Raw genomic sequence first — 22,488 nt, forward strand, 5'->3', positions numbered from 1 at the left:
CTGAGGACTTCATACAGATTGCCAGTTCCCATTCAGAAGATCTGAAGCCAGTCCAGGTGGAGAAACTTTTACCAATCATGGCTTCAAAGACTGGGTTCATTTCCTTGCAACACCAGTAACCTAACTGACAGTTGTCCACAGGTGACTCGGGTCAATGTGGTACCAATGATGGTTAATGGTTCCCAGGTGTATGCCGACAGCTGAGACTTGGTATCCCTCAAGCCCAGGGGCAGGATTCCCATGCAGAGCATACGGAAGGTTTGTTGTCCAATAAGAGAGACAGCAGCCACCATGTCGATTTCCATATCCAAGGGGTGCCATTGACTTGAAGTTTTATTCTAATTGGGCTACTTTGGGGCCGTGATGCAGTTTAACTGCATTCGGTCTTTTTCTCGGGTGGGATAATATGCAAAGCATTGTCTCGTGGCCAGGCCAATGTGTTCGCTGTTGATTCTGATTACCACAACCGCCATGGTTCCTGCAACCGCAAGTTCAGTTCTGTTGTGGGTGCTCCCCATCAGTCCCCAGGGAGATGTCCTTAGGGCCAAATTGGCCCTTGGCCATCGAGCCTGACCGCGATGTTATTTTGGTGCTGACTGTGTCACGTGGCCCTTACCTTGGGGGGCACTGCTCTTCAGAATGGGGGCCTTCCAGCACTGTGCACCATAATCCATAGAAGCCTCCAGCTCCTGGACTCCCTGTTCTGTATTCTCACGGGAGATGACAAGTCTATGGTCCAAGATGGCTCTGCTAACAGCTTCCTTTGAGTCGCCATGTTCTTAATGCCACAGACCAAATGATCTCTTAACATCTCAGGGAGGGATAGGCTGAAGTCACAATGTTTAGATAACTTACGAAGGCACGCCAGAAATTGCATAATCGATCCCCAAGAGTTTCATCCGGCCGTATTGAACCGGTATCTCTGCATGAACTCCGGCAGCCTGGGGTTGTAATGATTCGTGACAAGTTTCACGGGCTTAATAAAGGGTCTCAGGTGTGGGACCGCAGGGTAGGTGAAGGTCTTGATTACGCTGAATATTGGGGCCCGCAGGCGGTCAGGAGAATTATCTTCTGGCAGTTGTCTCCAAAAATACCATTTGCCTAGACGAAATACTGCGTCTGTCATTAATCCTGGATCCAGTCTTCAACGCCTGCGACAAAGGCCTCTGGTCTTCCAAAACTCAGCATTTTCAAAATCCTGTAGCCTTCTCTCCCATGCTGAGGTATTCTGGTATGGTCAGGTCGTGCAGAATCACAGCTGCTGCTTTCCTCGTCGGCAGTATAAAAGCTCAGGAGGCTCCAGAAGGTAAATTAAACAGCATTTAATAGGTGTCAACATAAAGTAAAGGCTGGAACGTGGCTTGTAGCTCAACTGTCCCAACCGGGACTACTGAACACACCAGTCCCAGTCCAGGCCAGCTTTTATAAGGTGAATTTTATGAGCCCCAGCTGGCGGGCCTCTACCCATTAGTGGGGAGCTCATATTCCACAAGTCCCATTTCTCCCTCCTCACATTCCTCATTGACATTACCTCCTTCCAACCCCCCACCACCACCACCATGGCATTGCTCACCTGCTTTCCCTCCACATTCCCCACCCCGACACTCCTCGCCAGCATTCCACCTATTTCCCTCAGTGTCTGTCCTCTTGTCCCATCCACCACATATCAATGAACGCCACCCTCCCCATCACCCATGGGACTCTCACCAGGGCCTGCCCTGGCACTGCTTCGGCATAGGTTGGCACTGTGCCAAATTGGCAGTGCCAATATATCAGTGTCAACCTGTGCCATCAGACAGTGTGCAGACATGTTCCTCCCCCCCACTCCCCCAGAAGCTATACTTACCTCTGTGATGACAGAGGGATCCCCTTGACTGCTTCGTGTTTGGCCAAACCTGTTGTAAACCATGCCGAGGTGAAGTATGAATATTCAGTGAGGGGGGAATCATTTGGCAGGCCCACTAATAATATTTAAAACCATGCAAATCTATTAAAGCGAGGGCCTGAACCTTGTGATGTTGCCAGCGAGGGGTGAGGAAAATCGAGAAATGTGATCTCTCCGGCGAGAATCACGTTTCCCAATTCTCGCAGAATTTTCTGCCAGTAACGCCGATCCCACGCTCGGCTAGTGTGGGTCAAAATCTGGGGAAGCACGTTAGCATTGTGGATAGCACAATTGCTTCACAGCTTCAGGGTCCCAGGTTCGATTCCGGCTTGAGTCACTGTCTGTGCGGAGTCTGCACATCCTCCCCGTGTCTGCGTGGGTTTCCTCCGGGTGCTCCGGTTTCCTCCCACAGTCCAAAGATGTGCAGGTTAGGTGGATTGGCCATGATAAATTGGCCTTAAGTGTCCAAAATTGCACTTGGTGTTGGGTGGGGTTACTGGGTTATGGGGATAAGGTGGAGGTGTTGACCTTGGGTGGGGTGCTCTTTCCAAGAGCCGGTGAAGACTCGATGGGCCGAATGGCCTCCTTCTGCACTGTAAATTCTATGAGAAAATCGTCCCTTACAAGTTCAATTTTACCAGCTTCCAGCTCACTCCATGCCCCTTGATAAATTCCTAACCTGGTTTCCTGTTGATGGTGCACTCTCTTTCATTGCGAGGCACGGCAGGGAGGGGGACTTTTAACATTAAAAAAAAAGTTGAGTTAAACATTTAAATATTAATAATAAGGCTGCGAGCCACATTGCCATTCTAGTTTTCAACTTTAACTGCTGTTGTCTCAGTTTCACAAGCATCAGGAAACCTGAGGACTTCATTGAGATGAGGACTTGGTTGATTCAGGTGGCAAATGCCCCACCTCCAGTATCCAGGTGCCTACCCAAAGAAACTTCCCTCACGACGGCACAGTGGCACAGTGATTAGCACTGCTGCCTCACAGTGCCAAATCCCCAGGTTCAATTCCGGCCTTGGGTCACTGTCTGTGTGGAGTTTGCACTTTCGACCCGTGCTTGCATGGGTTTCCTCCTACAGTCCAAAGATATGCAGGTTAGGTGGATTGGCTATGCTAAAATGCCCCTTAGTGTCCGAAAGGTTCAGTCGGGTTACTGGGTTACGGGAATAGGGTGGAAGCGTGAGCTTAAGTGAGGTGCTCTTTCCAAGGGCCGGTGCAGACTCGATGGGCTGAATGGCCTCCTTCTGTACTGTAAATTCTATGATTCTATGAATATTCCACACCACTGCTCCTCCCCCTCCTGATCAAATACCCTCCCCTCCTAGACACCCTGCCTCAGCGCAGAATTACCTGCTCCTGCAGCCATCACTGTCCAGCTCCCGATCTACAGAATCCTTACAATACAGAAGGAGGCCATTCAGCCGACCAAGTCTGCACTGACTGTCTGTAAGGGGACCCTACCTTTGGCCACCCCCCCACCCTATCCCCACAACACCACCTAACCTGCTCATCTTTGGACTGTGGGAGGAAACCGGAGCACCCGGAGGGAACCCAAGCAGACACGAGAAGAGCGTGCAAACTCCACACAGTCACCCGAAGACGGAATTGAACCCGGGTCCCTGGTGCTGTGAGGCAGCAGTGCTAACCACTGTGCCACCATGTCTCTGACTGGAGGCTCAGCCTATCACCTCTGGCTAGGAACCAATCAATGAGGTTAGGAACATACAATAGAGCTAAAACTCCACAGCCTGTCGGGGAGAATCCGCTCCGTCAGTTTTCTGACCGACTCACTCACTGTGGGTGAGGTAAGTAAAAGTTCAGACTAGAATGTCTGAAACCTTTATTTTCTCGAAAAATTCCATTTTATTCAGCAGATGATGGAGGATGCAGTCAAATTGCGGCGGCTTGGGGGGGGGGGGGGGGTGGTGGGGGGGGGGGTGGTTTGACAGACTCCTGAAATGTTCTAAGGTTGCCAATTCAAATTATCTGTTGAAGGTCAGTGTGTTCATATCTCTTGGGAACTATTCCCTTCGGCAGGACTACATTTTCATTTTGCTGCCTCTTGTCTTTCCTCAACCAGCAGAAAGGAACAATTACAAAAGGAAAACTCTTGCTTCTTGTGAACTAAAATATAACCCATGTGCAAAGTTAGCTCAGCGAGAGCAATAAAATTTCTGCCTTGCTGGTAAATTATTTTACATTCGCTTTGAAATTCTTCTTTGGTTTGCTCTGACAGACATACATACAGCACTCTAATAGATCATATATCAGACTATAAATGAGGGGGGGGGGGATTCTCTGTGGCCATTAGCCCAAGCCGAGATTCCCTCTATCCCATTGAATTCGAGAGGCCCAAAACGGGATTATCGCCGGGGATCAAGCCTGTTGCGAGCCTCCTGCCTGCTCCCCCGGCAAGATCATGTTTTCACCCAGAAATGAGTGGCACGGTAGCACAGTGGTTGGCAGATTTGACCATTATATATTAGAATAAACTGTGTGTCTGATATGCAACTACAATTTAATTTTGACCCTGACTGACCAATTTCTGGGCCTCAGGAAGCAAGGCGGCTGAAAGGAGGCAAGGACTGCTGCATTCAGAAGGTAAGCTCTTTTCCACTTACCTGCTGGATCCAGCTTACCTTTTTAACCAACCTATCATGATCAAACAATTCCCAATCTTTCTGATCTTCCCTCAGCCATTCCAATCCCTCCTATGCCTTTCAGACTTCCTTATGGCACCAATCTCCCTAACAAGTCACTGATCTCCCTGACCCTCGCCTGCGATCTTCCTACTGTCCTCTAAACGGCCTTCTGATCTTCCAAACTCCCTGACCCAGCCCTCTAATCTCCCCATGCCAACATTCTGGCCTTGCCTGTGAATCTGGTCTCCCCGACCCCGACTGTTTTAGTTATGGTCCGTTCAGACAAGAGATTATCATCTGAAAAGTTGGGCGCGATCGACCGGCCACGTTGCGCTCTTGCTCGAGCACAACGCGGTGGTAGCTGCCGGGAGAGGAATCTCGCGGGCTTCCCATCAGCCTTCATGCCTCGTGGGATCGATCCAAGTCCCACGAGGCGTCGGAATCAGAATCCCGCCCAAAAGGGCGTGACAAAACATGCGCACCTAAATAGATTTTAAACCTCCTTAGGCGTGTTCACTCAATATCTACCGGCCTCCTGGGATCTACCGGCGTGCCAAGGGAGGCTGCAGCTGGTCCACATTTGTGTTGACCAGTACTAAACGGCACTGTTCAGTACTGGTCAACACAAATGTGGACCCGGGTATCACCTGGGCCATTGGAGACCCTGGGTGGCCGAGGACCGTTGAGGGTGACTCCTTGGCCTTCACCCTGGAATGTTGGCTCCTTGGCGCAACCCAGGTGTCACCTTAGCACTGCCACCCTGGCACTGCCGAGGTGCCTAGTAGGGTCAGGGACCGAGGGGGCCATGCCTATCAAAGAAGGGGGGGTTGAAGGGTGGGAGGTGTATGGAAGGTAAGTAGGGGTCTCTGAGAGGTTTGGGAGGTGAAAGGTGGGGGGTCCTGGGTTGGGGTGCCTGTAAGGTGGTGTGGAGGGACCTGAAGAGGGGGCTCCCAGGGACCCCATAGCAGGGTTACCTTACTTGGGGGTGGGGTAGTGCCCATTTGTGTGGGGGTGTCACTGCCCACGGGTGGAGGGTGTGGGAGCCGACAAGTTCACTAAGAGATCGGGGCACCCTTTCAAAATGGTGGTCCGATCTCTGATTTGAGCTCTCCAGGTCTAAAAGAAATTCCAAGCGTGGGCTAAACTGGTGAGAAACTTCCCAGAGCCAGTGGGAAACTCCCTGAAAAACCCACACAAATGAACTTTGAAATTTTTCCATTAAATTCTGCCTGTTACCTCTGTTTCTCTTGCTAGAGCAGGAAGGCCTGCTCAGCATTTTCAGCATGTTCTCTTTTTGTATCAACAACTAATCACATTGATGCATTCCAACGTATAGCAAACAGGGAAGACAAAAGCAACGGATCCCTTCACTTTTAATTTGTTACATTGACAGAAAGCAAAATAAATGGTGGGGACATACATGTGGTATTAGGATAGAAGTTAAAATATCAGAAATCACTTGGAAAAAATGTTATTTGAAAATAAGTGGTATTTCTAATCTTACTGGAAAGATTTGACGTTCAACAAATACAGAACTACCTTTTCAGAGCCAACAATAATTACGAAGTTAGTACATCATTTAGAGCTCAATAATGTGCAATTTTTCAAGTGTTTTTACAATGAGAGTAAGAGCGAGGGATGGCAGTTCTCATTAGTTCAATTATTCAATTAGTTCAATGATTTTTAGTTCAATAATTCAATAAAGGGTGGTACGGTAGCACAATGGTTGCACTGTTGTCCCACAGCGCCAGGGACCTGGACCTGGGTTCGATTCCAGGCTTGGGTCACTGTCTCTGTTGGGTCTGCACATTCTCCCCGTGTCTGCATGGGGTTCCTCCAGGTGCTCCGTTTTCCACCCACAACTCCCAAAAGACATGCTTGTTAGGTGAATTGGATATTCTGAATTCTCCCTCAGTGTACCCGAACAGATGCCGGAGTGTGGCGACGAGGGGCTTTTCCCAGTAACTTCAGTACAGTTTTAATTTAAGCCTACTTGTGATGCTAATAAAGATTTCTAATTGATTGGATTCTGAACAACCTTCAATGGTGCATTTGTGGAGAAGCATAGAATCACTGACAGCTGCTTCTAGATTCCCAGGTGTAACAGCGTATATGTAGAGTCCAGAAGTTACTGTCCTTTTCAGAGGAATAATTTGTGACCATTACTAGAACAATATCTGGGCCCGAATTTAGTGTGGAGTCCTGGAAGGGCTGTAGGATTCTTCCCTGAAAAGGATTAGTGAACCAGCTGGGAATTTACAGCAAACTTGCCCCACTTACAACAAAATTTATAACATTTAATCTCACAACTTGGTGAGTTTTGAAATTACAATTTCTGGGTTGCTTGCTAGGCAGTATTATCAGCTCTGTACCTAGGTATGGATATTAATCTAGCTTAGAATACACCTATCTGCTGGTCACAGATAGGCACGGTGAAATGGGTTTAAGTCATTTCAGGCTAGTGTGCATGGTGCCTTTGCAGAATGGGTGAGAGTCTCCGTTGGCAGGTTTCTCTGTAGCGCCGGCAATGCCCGTGGGTTTCCCAGCGGCGTGGGGTGGCCACAATGGGAAAACCCCATTGGCTGGTGGCAGAACCAGAGAATCCCGCTGCCGGTGAGGGCACACCGCCCAAGAAAATGTGGCTGGCGGACCGGAGAATCCCGGTCACTGTCTTGAATTTGGTACTGACTACTGCTAAATTCACTGTAACATTTGATTTGATTTAATTTATTGTCACATGTCCCGAAGTACAGTGAAAAGTATTTTTCTGCTGCCAAGAAAACATACACAGTACGTACACAGTGGACAAAAAAAAGAATAGTCAACAGAGTATTTTGACAAATGGTACATCGACAAACAGTGATTCGTTACAGTGCGGAACAAGGGGCCAAACAAAGCAAATACATTTGAGAAGGCCACAGAATGTTGGGAGAAATGGAAAACGCCACACAGGCATAGGATGTTGATCTTTATACTGTTCAGAGTTTTAAAAAGCAGGGTGAATGTACCTGATTTTTTTTATGCTTGATCATTATATCGGGTGCAAAAGTGGAAATCTGTTTCCCAGCAGCAACATTCTTTGCTTTGTTGAGAACCAAAGAAAAGGGATTTCAAAACACAATAGTCATTGTAACTCAAAAATGCCTACCTGAGAAAAATAATTGTAAAAACCTTATGAGGTGAAATTCCTCCTATTAACAATTTTACCCAAGACATTCGTATCGGTCCACCATTTGAAAAATAAGCTGTTTAAAAGGATGATTGGTATATTTAATGAAAAGCATATCTAGTTAAATATATTGGTAGCAGTCCTGAGCATTGCTAATTTTTTTATTGTATCTGTTTATTATACATTTGCAAAGTTTATTCAGGCAACACAAATGGTCATAAAATCCCAGCGTCTGTGGTGAGGGGATGGTGTAGTGGAAGCCTCCAATGCCCATGTTGCTTAGCTGTCAAAGTAAATGTTGTGCATCAAGGAATGAAGATCTGTTTCCCACCCCAGGGCACCATCCTCACAGAACATATTTCAGCATGCTCAGAAGGAGATTGAGGAAAGCAGCTTGTTTTTGAGCTTAATTATTATAACAATTGAGTCCCCATGATCAGTGATATCTGTTAGCTATAGGAGTCCTTGAACAAATGGCGCAGCACTCCATCATGATGTTCCCTGACTTGGAACCCTGTACATCTGTAAATGTGGACAGAAGGCTGTCACTGGAATCCTTCCATTGTGTCTCTTCTTCCATCATATAAGCATAAGTAATAGGAAGCACATTGGGAAACCCATTGCTCCACAATTGTGGTTTAGCAGAAAATGGTAATGCCAGAGTATTTGGAACACAGCCCCCTGAATAATAAAATGAAAGCAAGAGAGGAGCAGAAAGTAAAAAAAATGTCAGCAAAAACACTGTGACAAATCTTCCCTCAGGGCTCTTCAGAAGTAGTTCTGCACACATCACTCTTACAGCCCTGGATTGCCATTTTGCTTGTACAGCAACTTGACGGAATTCTATCTTGGCATAAACACCAGGAAATTATGTTGACAGCTAACTAACATCCACAGAAGCTAATCTTATTGTATTTAATAACAAACTTTTACACAAACATAAAACCCAACCAGCAAAATGGATGAGTCAGTATATGGATGAAAATTGACATAAGCAATCTTCCACCTATTTTTCTCTTGATTATGTACACTTTACTTTCATTAATTGGATGTAGCTGATTGGAAAATGTATCCTTCTGAATTGTCTCCACTGTAGAAATTAATCAAAAGGACCTTGCAGGACTTTCTATTCCCCTTCATGTAATATGTATGAAAACTGCAAATTTGGATTTGAAATGTACATCAATAAGCAAACTATTATAATTTGGATTAGTTGCAGTAATAAAAAAGAAAATAAATCTGTCCGTCTTGATTTTCTGTCTAAGTTACGCATGTGCTAAGTCTTATTTTTCTTGTGCGAGTTGGTAAGTGATGTTTTATCCTGTAGTTTGAACAGCTGGCCTACCTGTGGATGGAGAGACAGAAATCAGGAGGAAACTATAGTCGCCACAGAGCTCAGACGGAGAAACATGTCGTGCTGTGTGTCACGTCTTTGAAGATTGACCTGCTGATGGATTTTTTGAATGAATTCTACGCTCATCCCAGGCTGCAGGTTATAAGGAATATGTCTTCTAACTACATAGTTGCCGACCAAAGAAGCAGTTTAAAATGCATGCGGTTGAACCTTCCATAAGTTTAGTACAATCCAATTGTTTTCCCATGTTTGTGTCCCATAACAACCACACTTATCGGCACAAACTTATATTTTACTAATCGCAATCAAAGACTTCTTGATTTTAATGAATTAAATCATCAGAAACACATTTAAATTTTATATGTTTGCTGAAGGAGAGAACATTAAAATTTTTTTTTACCATGTTAATATTCAAATTTATTAAACTAAATTAAGTCATTCATGTTTCTGAGACGATTTAGCAGTAAACCAGATAATGAAAATATTACTAATCGCCAAATCACTCAGTAAAGTATTAATTACACAATTAAATTTCGATTTAAGTATTTTTTCACCTGATTAAATGATTTTCCATTTAGAGATAATTTGGATGATTTTCCATTTAGAGATAATTTTTTCACACTTACTACTGTGCAAGGAATCACGATCCTAACCATATATGCAATTTTTGTAGCGATTGTACAGCTGGTATTGACTTACACCGATTTTAAAAGACAGTAACTTTTTTACATTGACCAATTAATGGGAAGGTGGATCCAATTAATCTCAGCAAAGCTGCACCTTCCAGGTAGTTTTGTGATGTATGAATCTGGGATGTAAGTCACACTATAATCAGAACATAACCTTTCCATTCGTAGTAAATGATTAACGTAATAAAACTCAACTTTCATTATCAAAAATCAGCGAAGGTGTGTTTTGAGGCATCAAGAATCAATACTGATTCATGCCATATGTAATATTGAACACTGTTTTATCTGCAATAAATTATCTGGACATTTTAAAAGAAAAATATCAACACAAGCAAATAAGCTTGCATTAGACATAATTAATAGACCATTAACAGATATGTAGGATGCATGAATGTAATATTTTTTTGAGGAGTTGTTTGCTATTTTTGAGAAAGATGTATGGTACCTAGACATTTTCTGAGATGCAAGGCAAGCACATAGTGCGGGTGGGATTCTCCGCCGGTGCGATTCTCCATTTTGCTGGAGTTGGCGAAAATGACGGAGGATTATGCTTTGCATACGGAGGCTGGTGGGATGAAATGTGAGAATGAGGGGGACTCTATCCTCGTTCTGGGAGGGAGGGGAGGGGGTGAAGGTAGTGGCGCAGGAGATGGACCGGACAATGTTGAGGGCTCTGTCAACAACTGTAGGTGGGAAATCACAGTTGATTTCACCACCAGCCTCCGTATGCAAAGCATAATTCTCCGCCATTTTTGCCAAGTCCAGCGTGATGCCACCACCAAACACATCTTCCCTTCACTCCCTCTGTCTGCATTCCGCAGAGACCGTTCCCTCCGAGATAATCTAGTCTACTCCTCCACCATACCCAACATCTCTCCCATCACCCATGGGACCTTCCCATGCAATCGCAGAAGGTGTAACATCTGCCCCATTACCTCTTCCATGCTTAACAACACAGGCCCAAAACACATATTCCAGGTTAAGCAGCATTTCACTTGCACCTCTTCCAATTTGGTGTATTACATTCGCTACTCCGAATGTGGTCTCCTCTATATCGGAGAGACCAGACCAAACGTAGACTGGGTGATCGCTTTGCTGAGCACCTTCGGTCTGTGCGCATTCAGGACCCTGACCTTCCCGTTGCTTGCCATTTTAACAAAAGACCCTGCTCCCATGCCCACATGCCTGTCCTTGGCCTGCTGCAATGTTCCAGTGAAGCTCAACGCAAACTGGAGGAACAACATCTCATCTTCCGGTTAGGCACACGACAACCTTCCAGTCTCAACTTCGAATTCAACAACTTCAGATGATTAGCTCTACCCAACCTCGACCCATTTGTTTTCATCCCATTTCATTTTAACTGTTTTTTTTACCATTTCTTTCTCCCTTGTCTTTCTTTATGTATATTCACCCCCCCATCTTATCCACCTTTCATTACCCTTTCTCCCCTTTTCTTCCCCCTTCCCCTCCCCGTCTTCTACATCTGTCACAGTTTACCCTCTGATGTTAGTTTCTCTGCAGTTTGGCCTTTCACACCTTTTGTTCCTTGCTTTCTGTGGCTATTAGCACCCCATTTCGCTGGGTTTCTGTGGCTATGATTCGTATTTCATTCTCACTCTACAGTATAAATATTTCCCACTTTCTCTATCTTTAGCCTTGACAAAGGGTGATCTGGACTCGAAACGTTAGCTCTTTTCTCTCCCTACAGATGCTGCCAGACCTGCTGAGATTTAGCAGCATTTTCTTTTTGGTTTCAGATTCCAGCATCCGCAGTAATTTGCTTTTATGGATATAAAGGGAGTTGAAGTTGTAACATACACGGGACATCCGATACCAGCTATAAGATCATTGTTGACTTTACCCTGGTATATATTGTAAAACCAGATTTAAATTATCGTTAACAATGATAATGACAATATTTCTGAATTAATAAATTTCAAAAGCTAGTATATCAATCATGGAGGCATATTAACAAGTGAGCTAGTAGTAACCGAGAATAGAACAGGACATATATTACTTCCATATAGTCACATTTCATTTCATTTTTCTAACAGGATTACTACGTGGTGATCCTCTGTCCCACTGAAATGGATTTACAAGTTCGAAGGGTTTTGCAAATTCCAATGTGGGCACAAAGAGTGATTTACCTACAGGGATCAGCATTGAAAGATCAAGACCTTTTGAGAGCCAAGTAGGTGTATATTGATGCTTCCTTTGTACTAATGAAATCTAAAGTTACAGGGTAACAGTTTCAGCAAGAAAAGATTGCAGTTCCAGTCCACCTCTCTATGGTAATTAATTGGTGCATTCTGAATCACCTCGAATCCTTTTTGTTGCCAAGAAACTGTCGAATCCCTTCTTGAAACTCATTAATTTTTCATGTTCTACAAACTATGTTGGCAGTCTGTTCACATACTTAACCAACTCTTCAGTGAAAAAAAGACATCTGGGCGGGATTCTCCATTGGCTGATGCCAAAATCACGAAACGATTGGGCTGAGAATAAGTTCCGATGCCAAAATTGCAGCAGGCGGTGATTTGATGCCAAATCACAATTCTCCGTTACCTCGATAGCGGAATCAATGTGGTCTGGAACGCATGTACAGTAAACACCGTTTGCATATCATTAGCGGGCCTGACCTGATATTCTCCAGGGCCTCTGCGATTCTTCGCCTCCGATGAGCCAAGTTGGCAATAGTATGGTTCACTTGTTCTTTTAAAAATCATGAAACCGGCGGCATGGCTGCTGAGGGAGAGAGAGGGGGTACGGCTAGTGTCCACTATCACCATAGTTTGCTGTCAGTTTGCCGCTGGTCAGGGGGCTTCTGCCAGGGCTGGGGGGAGTAGCGGGGGGATGGCCAGGAGGTAGGTCGGGGTGGACGGGTACGGAACACCATTGCTGCAGCCGGAAGGGCAGCTGCGCATGCCGCTGACAGCCCATTGTAAACGTAGGGCCACTGGTCATATAGGTGTCCCCCGGCCACCCCACCTAGGTACCCTCTGATTCCAGCTGACCCATCAGTTGTATGGGCGCGCTCCAGCACAACCAGTGCCATCTTGTTGGCTGGGATGTGTGTAAGGAGCGTAATGTGCATATGCAGATGCAGCTTGTCAGCCTCCCGAGTGTTAATCACGGACCCGGCGAATCCGGCACCATTTTTCATTGGAAGTGATTGTGTTCCACGTGACACTGGTGCTAGCCCTTTCACAGTCACTGAATCGGTCCAGGTTTGGCATCAGTTTGCTGTTGTGAAAGTCTACGAAACCTGCTCTGGTGTCAGCACTTAGTCTCAGGAACGGAGAATCCAGCCCCCTATATTTCCCATTTTCATTTGTTGTCCTTTAATGTAAATTGTGCCTACTTGGATGCCGGTTACCCAAACCTTTTGTAATTTTAAAAACTTCTGTACCCTCTCAAACTTTCTTCAAGAATGAATTTCTGCTCATACAATTGGACAGGCTCTGTGTGAAATCAGAGGCTGTGGAGGTGGAAATGTTGGTGAGATAAAGTTGGGTGTTGTCAGCATACTCATAGAATCTGATGTGCTTCTGGATGCCGTAACTAAGGTGCCAATATGAGAAGGAGAACTGTCAGGGTCTATAAATACTAGGTCTATCATTAGTTCAAGGAATCCCAATAAATGAGTCATGCATGACCTCCCACTCTTTAAATGACACTGGGCGTGATTTCCCGGCCTCATTACACTCTCGCTCAAGCGTAACGAGGCAGGAGAAGCCAAAAACAAGATGGGCGCCAAACAGTTTGCGATGCAATGGGTCTGCTTTCATGGGCGAAATCGGGGTCTCGCGTGGCGTGGTGAGAAAGCAATTATCACCACTCAAGCCCTATTTCCATTTAATTAACAGGAGCGACCCCATATCCGATGTCCTCCCATCATTCAGCAGCCTCCCCAGCAAGTGGTCAGGCTGGCACTGATTAGTATTCCTGAACATGGCAGAAGGGTTTCTCTGAGAAGCTGAGTAGCCATCTTTGCTCACAGGTAAAGAGCTCGGGGGCGTTGGGCTTGCCACCCCAGTGCTCGGCAGGCGTGGGGGGAGGGGGGGGGGGGAGGTGAAGCTCGCCATGGGGGCCTGGGGGGGAGGCGCTGGAGGGGCAACTGCTCACAGCACCACTATGCCAACCCCTGGATCATGTGTAACCGTTCCGGGGGCAACCCTTGGCCCTGCCCATTTGCCCCACCGATCAACAACAACTGCCCCAACAACTGCCGAGCCCTCTGGCTGCACTGCTGAAAGATATTGCTGACAGGGAATTGGCAATCATGGTTAAGTGAACACTTCACACAGGCCAAGTGGATTCCTGTGGGTGGGCGGGCCATGTAGCATGTGGAAGTCAATGCCTCGCATCCCAATCACACCCTGATGGTGGACACTGTACTTGAACAGTGCGGGAGGCAACACTACACACGCAACACCCAAACACCCAGGAGATGGGACACAGCTCCAGACACGTGCCCATGGCCGGAGGGTGGGTGAGCGCCATGATGATGGGTGGATGCTTGAAGAGATGGCAAAGGGTCGATCTGCATTGCGGAGGAAAGTGAGAGAGGCATCATAATGGTTGTGCAAAAAGAGGCCGGCATGGGGTGCAGTGGTTAGCACTGGGACTGTAGCGCTGAGGATCGAGGTTCGAATCCCGGCCCTGGGTCACTGTCCGTGTGGAGTATGCACGTTCTCCCCATGTCTACATGGGTTTCACCCCCATAATCCAGAGAAGTGCTGGTTCGGTGGATTGGCCACGCTAAATTGCCCCTTAACTGGAAAAGAAAAATAATCGGCTACTTTAAATTTATTTTAACAAAAGGAGTTTAATCTGCTGTACAATACCCCACTCACTCACCCCCCGCCCCCCACCCACCCACCCACCTACTCAAGCCCTGGCTGCCCCTGTATCACTGCACTAAAGCTCATTTGAAATGAAGTACTAATGAGGACGACTGGTGTGACAGTGACTAAACCCACAATCTCTATCCTAATCCATAAATGCTGACTTGGAAAGAATGAGAATAAGTGGGCGGGATTCTCCGCAAACGGCGCGATGTCCGCCGATCGATGCCAAAAATGGCGCGAATCAGTCTGGCATCGCGCCGCCCCAAGGGTGCGGAATTCTCCGCATCTTGAGGGGCCGAGCCCTCACCTTGAGTGATTTCCGCCCCGCCGGCTGGCGGGAAATGACTTTGCCGTGTGACGCATGCGCAGGAACGTCAGCAGCCACTCACGGTATCCCCGCACATGCGCAGTGGAGGGGGTCTCTTCCGCCTCCGCCATAGTGAGGACCATGGCGAAGGCGGAAGGAAAAGAGTGCCCCCACAGCACAGGCCCGCCTGCGGATCGGTGGGCCCCGATCGCGGGCCAGGCCACCGTGGGGGCACCCCACGGGGCCAGATCGCCCCGCGCCGCCCCCAGGACCCCGGAGCCCGCCCGCGCTGCCTTGTCCCGCCGTTCGAAAGGTCGTTCAATCCGCACCGGCTGGCGTGGGTTGACAGCGGCGGGACTTCGGCCCATCACGGACCAGAGAATCGCTGGGGGTGGGCCCGCCGACCGGTGCGGCGCGATTCCAGTGGCGGAGAATTTGGGACGCGGCGGGGGCGGGATTCATGCCGGCACCCGGCGATTCTCCGACCCGGTGGGGGGTCGGAGAATCGCGCCCAGTATACCTGTTGCAGTAGATAGTGACAATGCTTTTACTTTACAACCTGCAGCTTGGAGAAGCTTTGAAGATTAATTACTCAACTCCTGTTTTTGTGTTACACCTAGAGAGAGCTTACCTCAAAAAGCCTTGAGAGACTGAGACTACCAGAATTACTTTAATAACAGAGTTTTTGAGATAAAGCCATGTGATTCTCAATTGGATTTCCCTGTCCTCTACGTTAACAGCTGAGCAGGAACAGTTGAGGATGAAGGAAATGAGAATGAAGAGGATTTTCAGTACACAATATCATTGTTAAAGAATTTATAGGCCATTTGGATTTTATGTTTATCTCAATGAGGAAGCCTGCCTGAGTAGGTTATATTTTAACAAACCTGCAACCCAGTTAGCATTACCTGTGGATCTGAAAATGATCGTTGTATTTAATAAATTTCCAAGTGATCAATAGCTATTCTACTCTTCTTCACACAATACTTTCTATGCTTGTTAAAACATATCTTTCTTTTTATTATTCTAGTGTTTCATCTTGGATTTGGGTTCTAGATGGCGTTTCTTTAGGGTTTTCCTGTTACCGTAAGAACGCAACCACAGATTGTCATCTGGAAAGAAAGCATTCTTGTTTATTTACAGATTTATAGACATTTAAGTACTTGACACAAAGTTGTACTTCAACTTCCCACCAGATCGCAGCCGCAAAGTCATGTGACGTTGCGTCACAGTTGCAGCACTAGTTACATCAGTATCAGGTGCTCCTAATGTTTGCACTTTACTCTACATTTCCCCCAAACTCTTTATTCCAACTATATGCTTACTTCTACATCTCTCCACCAAAGTCTTAGATTTCACAATCTCTGTAGTGCCTTGACAAATCTCCCAGATCTGTTTTGAGGCTGAGGATGAACTTCACTCTCTCTTTCAATAGGAGTGTCTTCCAGCTGAGTTGGTGTAGAAGTACTACTGTTTTTGGTTCCATGTCTCTATCCAGATCTAAATATTGTGCCCAAGGTTCCATTTGTGTCTTCCCAATGGTGCCAAGGCTCTTCACTCTTTTTGATATTTCTGTAGTCCCTCTTAATTCTATAAGATCTCGGCTGTGGAGCTCTTTCTCCTCCCATGCCTTCATTCTGCTGATATGATATTCACCCTCTCTGCCTGAAGCTAAGAACTTTCAAGACTTATGCTCTGTGCCTGAAGTTGAAATTCCCTGCTTCATTGTCTCTTTGTTCCCAACTTTCTCACGATCATCTGAGGTGATGCTAGGTTGTAGTGTTTGTTGTGGTGCTGAAAGTTGTGTTTGCAGTCGTTATCCATCAACATTTCTGATGGTGAGAACTTGTTTTTTTTAGCGGTGAGGTTCTTTGGTTAAGAAGGGTTAAGTTAATATCTTTGTTCTTTATCATTAATTCCTTGATTGCTCCAACTCCTCCTTCTGCTTCTCCATTCGGCTGAGAATATCTAGGCAAACTAGCCACATGTATGAAACCACATTCCTGTGCAAAGTTACAGAACAGCTCATTAGCAAACTGGTGACCATTGCCTGACACCACAACGCCCAGGATGCTATGTGTCACCAAGATTTTTCTTAGTAATGTAATCATTGCCTCTGCCGTGGTGCTCTGCAGTCTACTCACTTCAAATCATCTGGAGTAATAGTCAATGACGATGATGAAACCTTTTCCATTGAACTCAAATAAACCCATTCCCAGGCACTGCCATGGCCTTAAAGGAAAAGTAGATGGTGCCAATGGTTTGCTCTGCTGTTAACTATTCACTGCAATGTAAAGCAATTCATAATTAACACTTCAACGGAGTGACTGATGCCTGGCCATCAGATTCACTGCTGGGCTTTTACTTGGTATTTCGCTATTCCCAAGTGACCTTGATGGATTATCTGGTGAATGTCGAATCAAAATGTTTTAGAGATAGCTAGTCTGTCATTAAAAACTAAGAAATCATCAAAGATTGTGAGATGAGTATTGGCGAGGTACTGGGTTGTTAGTACTCTCATGCCTTCCACTCTTTCAAAACTCTTTTATTTTGATGCATTCGTCATCCTGCTGAAGCACTTTTTTGATAATAATAATCTTTATTGTCACAAGTAGGCCACATTAACACTGCAATGAAGTTACTGTGAAATGCCCCTAGTCGCCACACACTGGCGCCTGTTCGGGTACACAGAGGGAGAATTCAGAATGTCCAATTCACCTAACAGCACGTCTATCGGGACTTGTGGGAGTAAACCGAAGCACGAGGAGGAAACCCTCACAGACACGGGGAGAACGTGCAGACTCCACATAGACAGTGACCCAAGTCGGGAAGCGAACCTGGGACCCTGGAGCTGTGAAGCAACTGTGCTACCCCTTGCTTAATTTCTTGTAAACTCTGAATGAGTGAAGTATATGTTTCCACTTCCTCTATAAAATTTAAATCTTCCAGTCAAGTACGCACGGATTCTAATTGAACTGTTGGACCTTAGTCCTGTGACCATTCTAGACCACCACTTCAACGGTATGATGGAGAGGTGACCCTTGTTGTAACCTGTCTTCAATTTCGCTTTTGATTTTGTCTACGAGTGGGCGAGGTTCCTTCCTTGCTGTGAAGAGATATATTGATTTACATGTGCTCTCAGGAATATGTGATATTCTGGTTCAGTTTTCCCAAGCCTGAAAATAGGGAAATTCATTCCTGAATACCTCACTGGACTGCTAGTCAGCAATTTCATCAGCCTTGTTAATAAAATATAGGGATCCCTCAATTTCTTTTTCCCTGTGTCTTCAACTTGTTGGTCTAAAACTTTTACCATTGTTCCTCCAGACCTTGCAACAGATGGAGATTGGTTTTAATCTGATAGTGTTACGTTATTTAACTTCATTAGGTAATAGTGAAACACTTGCACCAATGTCTAGCTTGAGTTCTGTGGGGTGACCATCAACTCCTAATTTAATACTCCATTAATTATTTTCTGTTTCATTGAATTCTCCTTAAGAAGGTTATTTGTTTGTTCTGTGATTCTTCCACTTGGATTTCATTTGGTAACCTTGTAACTTTTTCTCTTCCTATGAGCTGTGAGAACTTTGGATCGGCAAACATTTTAAATATGGGGCGGGATTCTCTGTTTTGGGGACTAAGTCCCCACGCCGTTGTTAAAACTGTGGCCTTTTACACCAGGAAAACTGGTGCCAAAAGGCCACAGATTCCCAGCCTAACAAGGGGCTAGCAGGCAGCTGTCGTGGAGCTCGCAGCTCCAGCTGCTGATACGGCCATCCGCACTTCTGGGTCAGAGGCCGCGCATGCGCACGGCGGCGGCCTCCAACGGCTGCGTTGTGCTCCATTGCGGACTTTTCCCACGGACGTGGACCCCAGAAATAGTGCCCTGCGTTGGATGTTCACCCGACCTGGACTGCCCGCACACATAGTCCCCAGTCCCGAATTAGGCCCCCTATCCCTCTGATTGGCCCTCTCCCGACTGTGGCACTCCCGGACTGAGGCCGCAGCCGCCACGCGGGCGTCACGAACGGTGGGATCATGAGTGGTCTTCACCGTCGGGAATTTGGCCGGTCGACGTTGGAGAATAGCGGGGCGGGCCTCAGGCAATGGCCTGAGGCAGTGGATGTGCGGCGCAGCGTGCTCCCTGAGTACGCCGCATTTTGGGGGGCAGAGAATCGTGGAACCGGCGCCGGTCCCAATTTCGTGAGTGAAACTGGATTCTCCGCCCGTCGCCAAACAGGGGGCGAAATTCTCCTACCCGCCCCGCCACATTTCTGCGCCGACCGGCCGGCGGGAGTCTCCGTAACACCGGCCGGTCAATGGGGTTTCCCATTGTGGGGCACCCCCACGCCGTCGGGAAACCCCCGAGCGCCGGCAGAACGGAGACTCCCGCCGGCGGAGAATGACGCCCAGGATTTCGGCGTCTGAGTGGGGAGAATCCAGCCCCTGAACTTAGCTCCCTGTGCTGGGCATTCTTTCTGCTTTTATCTGTTTTTCTGCCATGCCGAGAACATCTCAAGATGGCAGTTATGCTTTTTCCTGCTTTTGCAGGCTTTTGCTTAACTGTGCTTTCTCTTTTATGTCTAGCATTTAAATGGCTTCACTGCCTTTTTTTCCAATGGACATCACCTTTCCGACAACAATTATTCTGTTGAGCATCATAAGCTAGATCTGTCTTGCTTTGAGTTAAATCTTGTCTTGTTTGCAAACTATCTGTTTGGGTTTCATCTAGGATCCCAACCATGATAAGATCCCATATTAATTCATCTCTGTGAATCTCATATATGCAATTCCCTGAAAGACTACCAAGTGTTCAGCTTTTTGCTTCCTGTTTGCTAACCAGCTTTCTATCCATTTCAAAACACTACCCGTAATCCCATGCTCTTTAACTTTATCCCATATTTGCAATTCCATGAAAGACTGCCATTAGTTCATGCATTTGCCTGGATTTTACCACCTCTTATTAAATTTTGCTTGCTCAATTATCAATTTGTTTTCAAACATTGAAGTATGAGTCGAATGCCTGGAAGACTTCCTTATATGAATTTGAAGTGTCATCGATGTCCTTTCTTGCAATAATATCATATGCTATGTCCCCTACTGCGTAAAGTGCTGACCTGATCCTGTTGTTCCTTCTTATGTAAACCTGAAGCTGTTCTGTACCTGGACAATCTCGTCTTCCAATTGTCCTAGCGTTGAACCTATTGCAAGCCTTCAAAACTTCGCAACAGATCTGGGAGTGGCAATGTAGATGCCATGCTTCCTCTAAGCTCTGCATTTGTTTCTGCTTCAGTAGTTTGACTTGTAGATTTTGATCTGTACTCAACACTGCCTGGACTCCAGGCCTGTGTGCCTGCTTGCATCTGCCGCATCAATAATGCCCCATTCTCAAGTGACTCTTCAATCTTTTTCCTTCTTGCCTGTTGTAGATTTTGAAGGTCTGCAGCCTTCTCTTGGAATTTTGCTGGTTCTTTATGCGCTGTCCACTGCCACCATGATTCGGATGGCGCACATGAACAATCGACAGAAACCGCCAGCTGTCACCATGTTTCGTCATGTGTTCAAGGTCTAGATTGGGTTTCTTTAGGTTTGCTATTACCCTAAGATTGCTACCATAGACTGTTACTAGTAAAATGTTTTATGTTTTATTTACATATCTGAGTACTCTACACAACCTTGTACATCTGTTTCCCACCAGATCTCAGTCTCTTATTTTCATAATTTGTTCCATCAGTATCAGGTGCTTCTGTCCCTTTAATCTGCATTCATAATAAATTAATTCTAGGAATTACCCAGAGCTTAATGAGCCTGCTCTTACCTCCTACTTATCACTTGAATTTCACGCTGGTTGTACAGGGTTGACGCATGTTCTGCTATGCTCTGCTGAAAATTGATGTGGAGATGCCGGCGTTGGACTGGGGTGGGCACAGTAAGAAGTCTTAGAAGACCAGGTTAAAGTCCAACAGGTTTGTTTTGAATCACTGGCTTTCAGTGCGCAGCTCCTTCTCCTGAAGAAGGAGCTGCGCTCCCCGCTGGACTGGGCATATGCATGGCAGATGCTGCATAATGTGGATAAATGTGAGGTTATCCGCTTTGGGAGCAAAAATAAGAAGGCAGATTATTATTTGAATGGGTATAAATTGAGAGAGGAGGATACTCAGCGAGACCTTGGTGTCCTCGTGCATCAATCGCTGAAAGTAAGTGCGCAGGTACAGCAGGCAGTAAAGAGGGCAAATAGTATGTTGGCCTTCATAGCAAGAGGATTTGAGTTTAGGAATAAAGATGTTTTATTCAATTGTATAGGGCATTGGTGGGGCCAAACCTGGAGTATTGTGTGCAGTATTGGTATCCTTACCTGAGGAAAGATGTTCTTGCTATGGAGGGAGTACATCAAAGGTTTGCCAAGCTGATTCCTGGGGTGGCGGGACTGTCATATGAGAAGAGGCTAAATCGGTTAGGATTATATTCATTGGAGCTTAGAAGAGTGAGAGGGGATCTCATGGAGACTTACTAAATTCTAACAGGATCAGACCGGGTATCTTCAGAAAGATTGTTGTCGATGATGGGGCAGTCCAGGACAAGGGCTTATTGTTTGAGGATAAGGAGTAAACCTTTTAGGACTGAGGTGAGGAGAAATTTCTTCACCCAGAGAGTGGAATCTGTGGAATTCACTCCCACAGTAAGTAGTTGAGGCCAAAACTTTATGTGATTTCAACAAGGCATCAGATTTAGCTCTTGGGGCTGAAGGGATCAAGGGATATGAGGGGAAGTCAGGATCAGGGTATTGAACTTGATGATCAGCCATGATCATCATGAACGGCGGAGCAAAGGGCAGCATGGTGGAGCAGTGGGTTAGCACTGCTGCCTCACGGAGCTGAGGTCCCAGGTTCGATCCTGGCTCTGGGTCACTGTCCATGTGGAGTTTGCACATTCTCCCCGTGTTTGCGTGTGTTTCGCCCCCAGAACCCAAAAGGATGTGCAGGGTAGGTGGATTGGCCACGCTAAATTGCCCCTTAATTGGAAAAATGAATTGGGTACTCTAAAAAATTTTTTTTTTTTAATGAATGGCGAAGCAAGCTTGAAGGGCTGAATGGCCTCCTCCTGCTTCTATTTTCTACGTTTCTGTATATTGGTCCTTGGGTCTGTTAATCTGCTGATTAATGGGAAGGCTAATCTAATGGATGCTATTGGAGTCAGAAAGCTGCAGAAGGCAGCACCCTACCTCCCAGTCCTTGTGTATGAAAGATGACGGGCGCGATTCTCCACTCCCACGCCAAAGTGGCCGCGCCGTCGTGAACGCCGTTGAGGTTCACGACGGCGCGGAACGGCCCCGGTCCCGACCGATTCAGGCCCTGACAATGGGCCAGGATCGGGGCCGCGTCATTTACACGCGCCAGGCCTTGTCGCCCGCGTAAAAGCGGCGCCGCATAGATGACGCGGCCGGCGCCGCATAACTGGCATCATCCGCGCATCCGCGGTTGCCGTCCTCTCTAAGTCCGCCCCGCAGGAAGATGGGGGACGGATCTTGCGGGGCCGCGGAAGGAAGGAGGTCCTCCTTCAGAGAGGATGGCCCGACGATCGGT

At 46.5% G+C, this 22,488-nt stretch overlaps 1 protein-coding gene across 1 annotated transcript in view; it reads left to right on the forward strand.

Moving 5' to 3' along the window:
* The window catches only part of kcnt2a (potassium channel, subfamily T, member 2a), a 939,304-nt gene that overhangs the window by 276,534 nt on the left and 640,282 nt on the right, over positions 1-22,488 (forward strand). Inside the window, exons 12-13 of the mRNA XM_072512908.1 lie at positions 9,033-9,197; positions 11,803-11,939. Coding sequence (XP_072369009.1) covers positions 9,033-9,197; positions 11,803-11,939 — 302 coding nt within the window. The remainder of the gene's footprint in view (positions 1-9,032; positions 9,198-11,802; positions 11,940-22,488) is intronic.

Source organism: Scyliorhinus torazame, chromosome 7, assembly GCF_047496885.1.
Source record: "Scyliorhinus torazame isolate Kashiwa2021f chromosome 7, sScyTor2.1, whole genome shotgun sequence".
Lineage (NCBI taxonomy): Eukaryota > Metazoa > Chordata > Chondrichthyes > Carcharhiniformes > Scyliorhinidae > Scyliorhinus > Scyliorhinus torazame.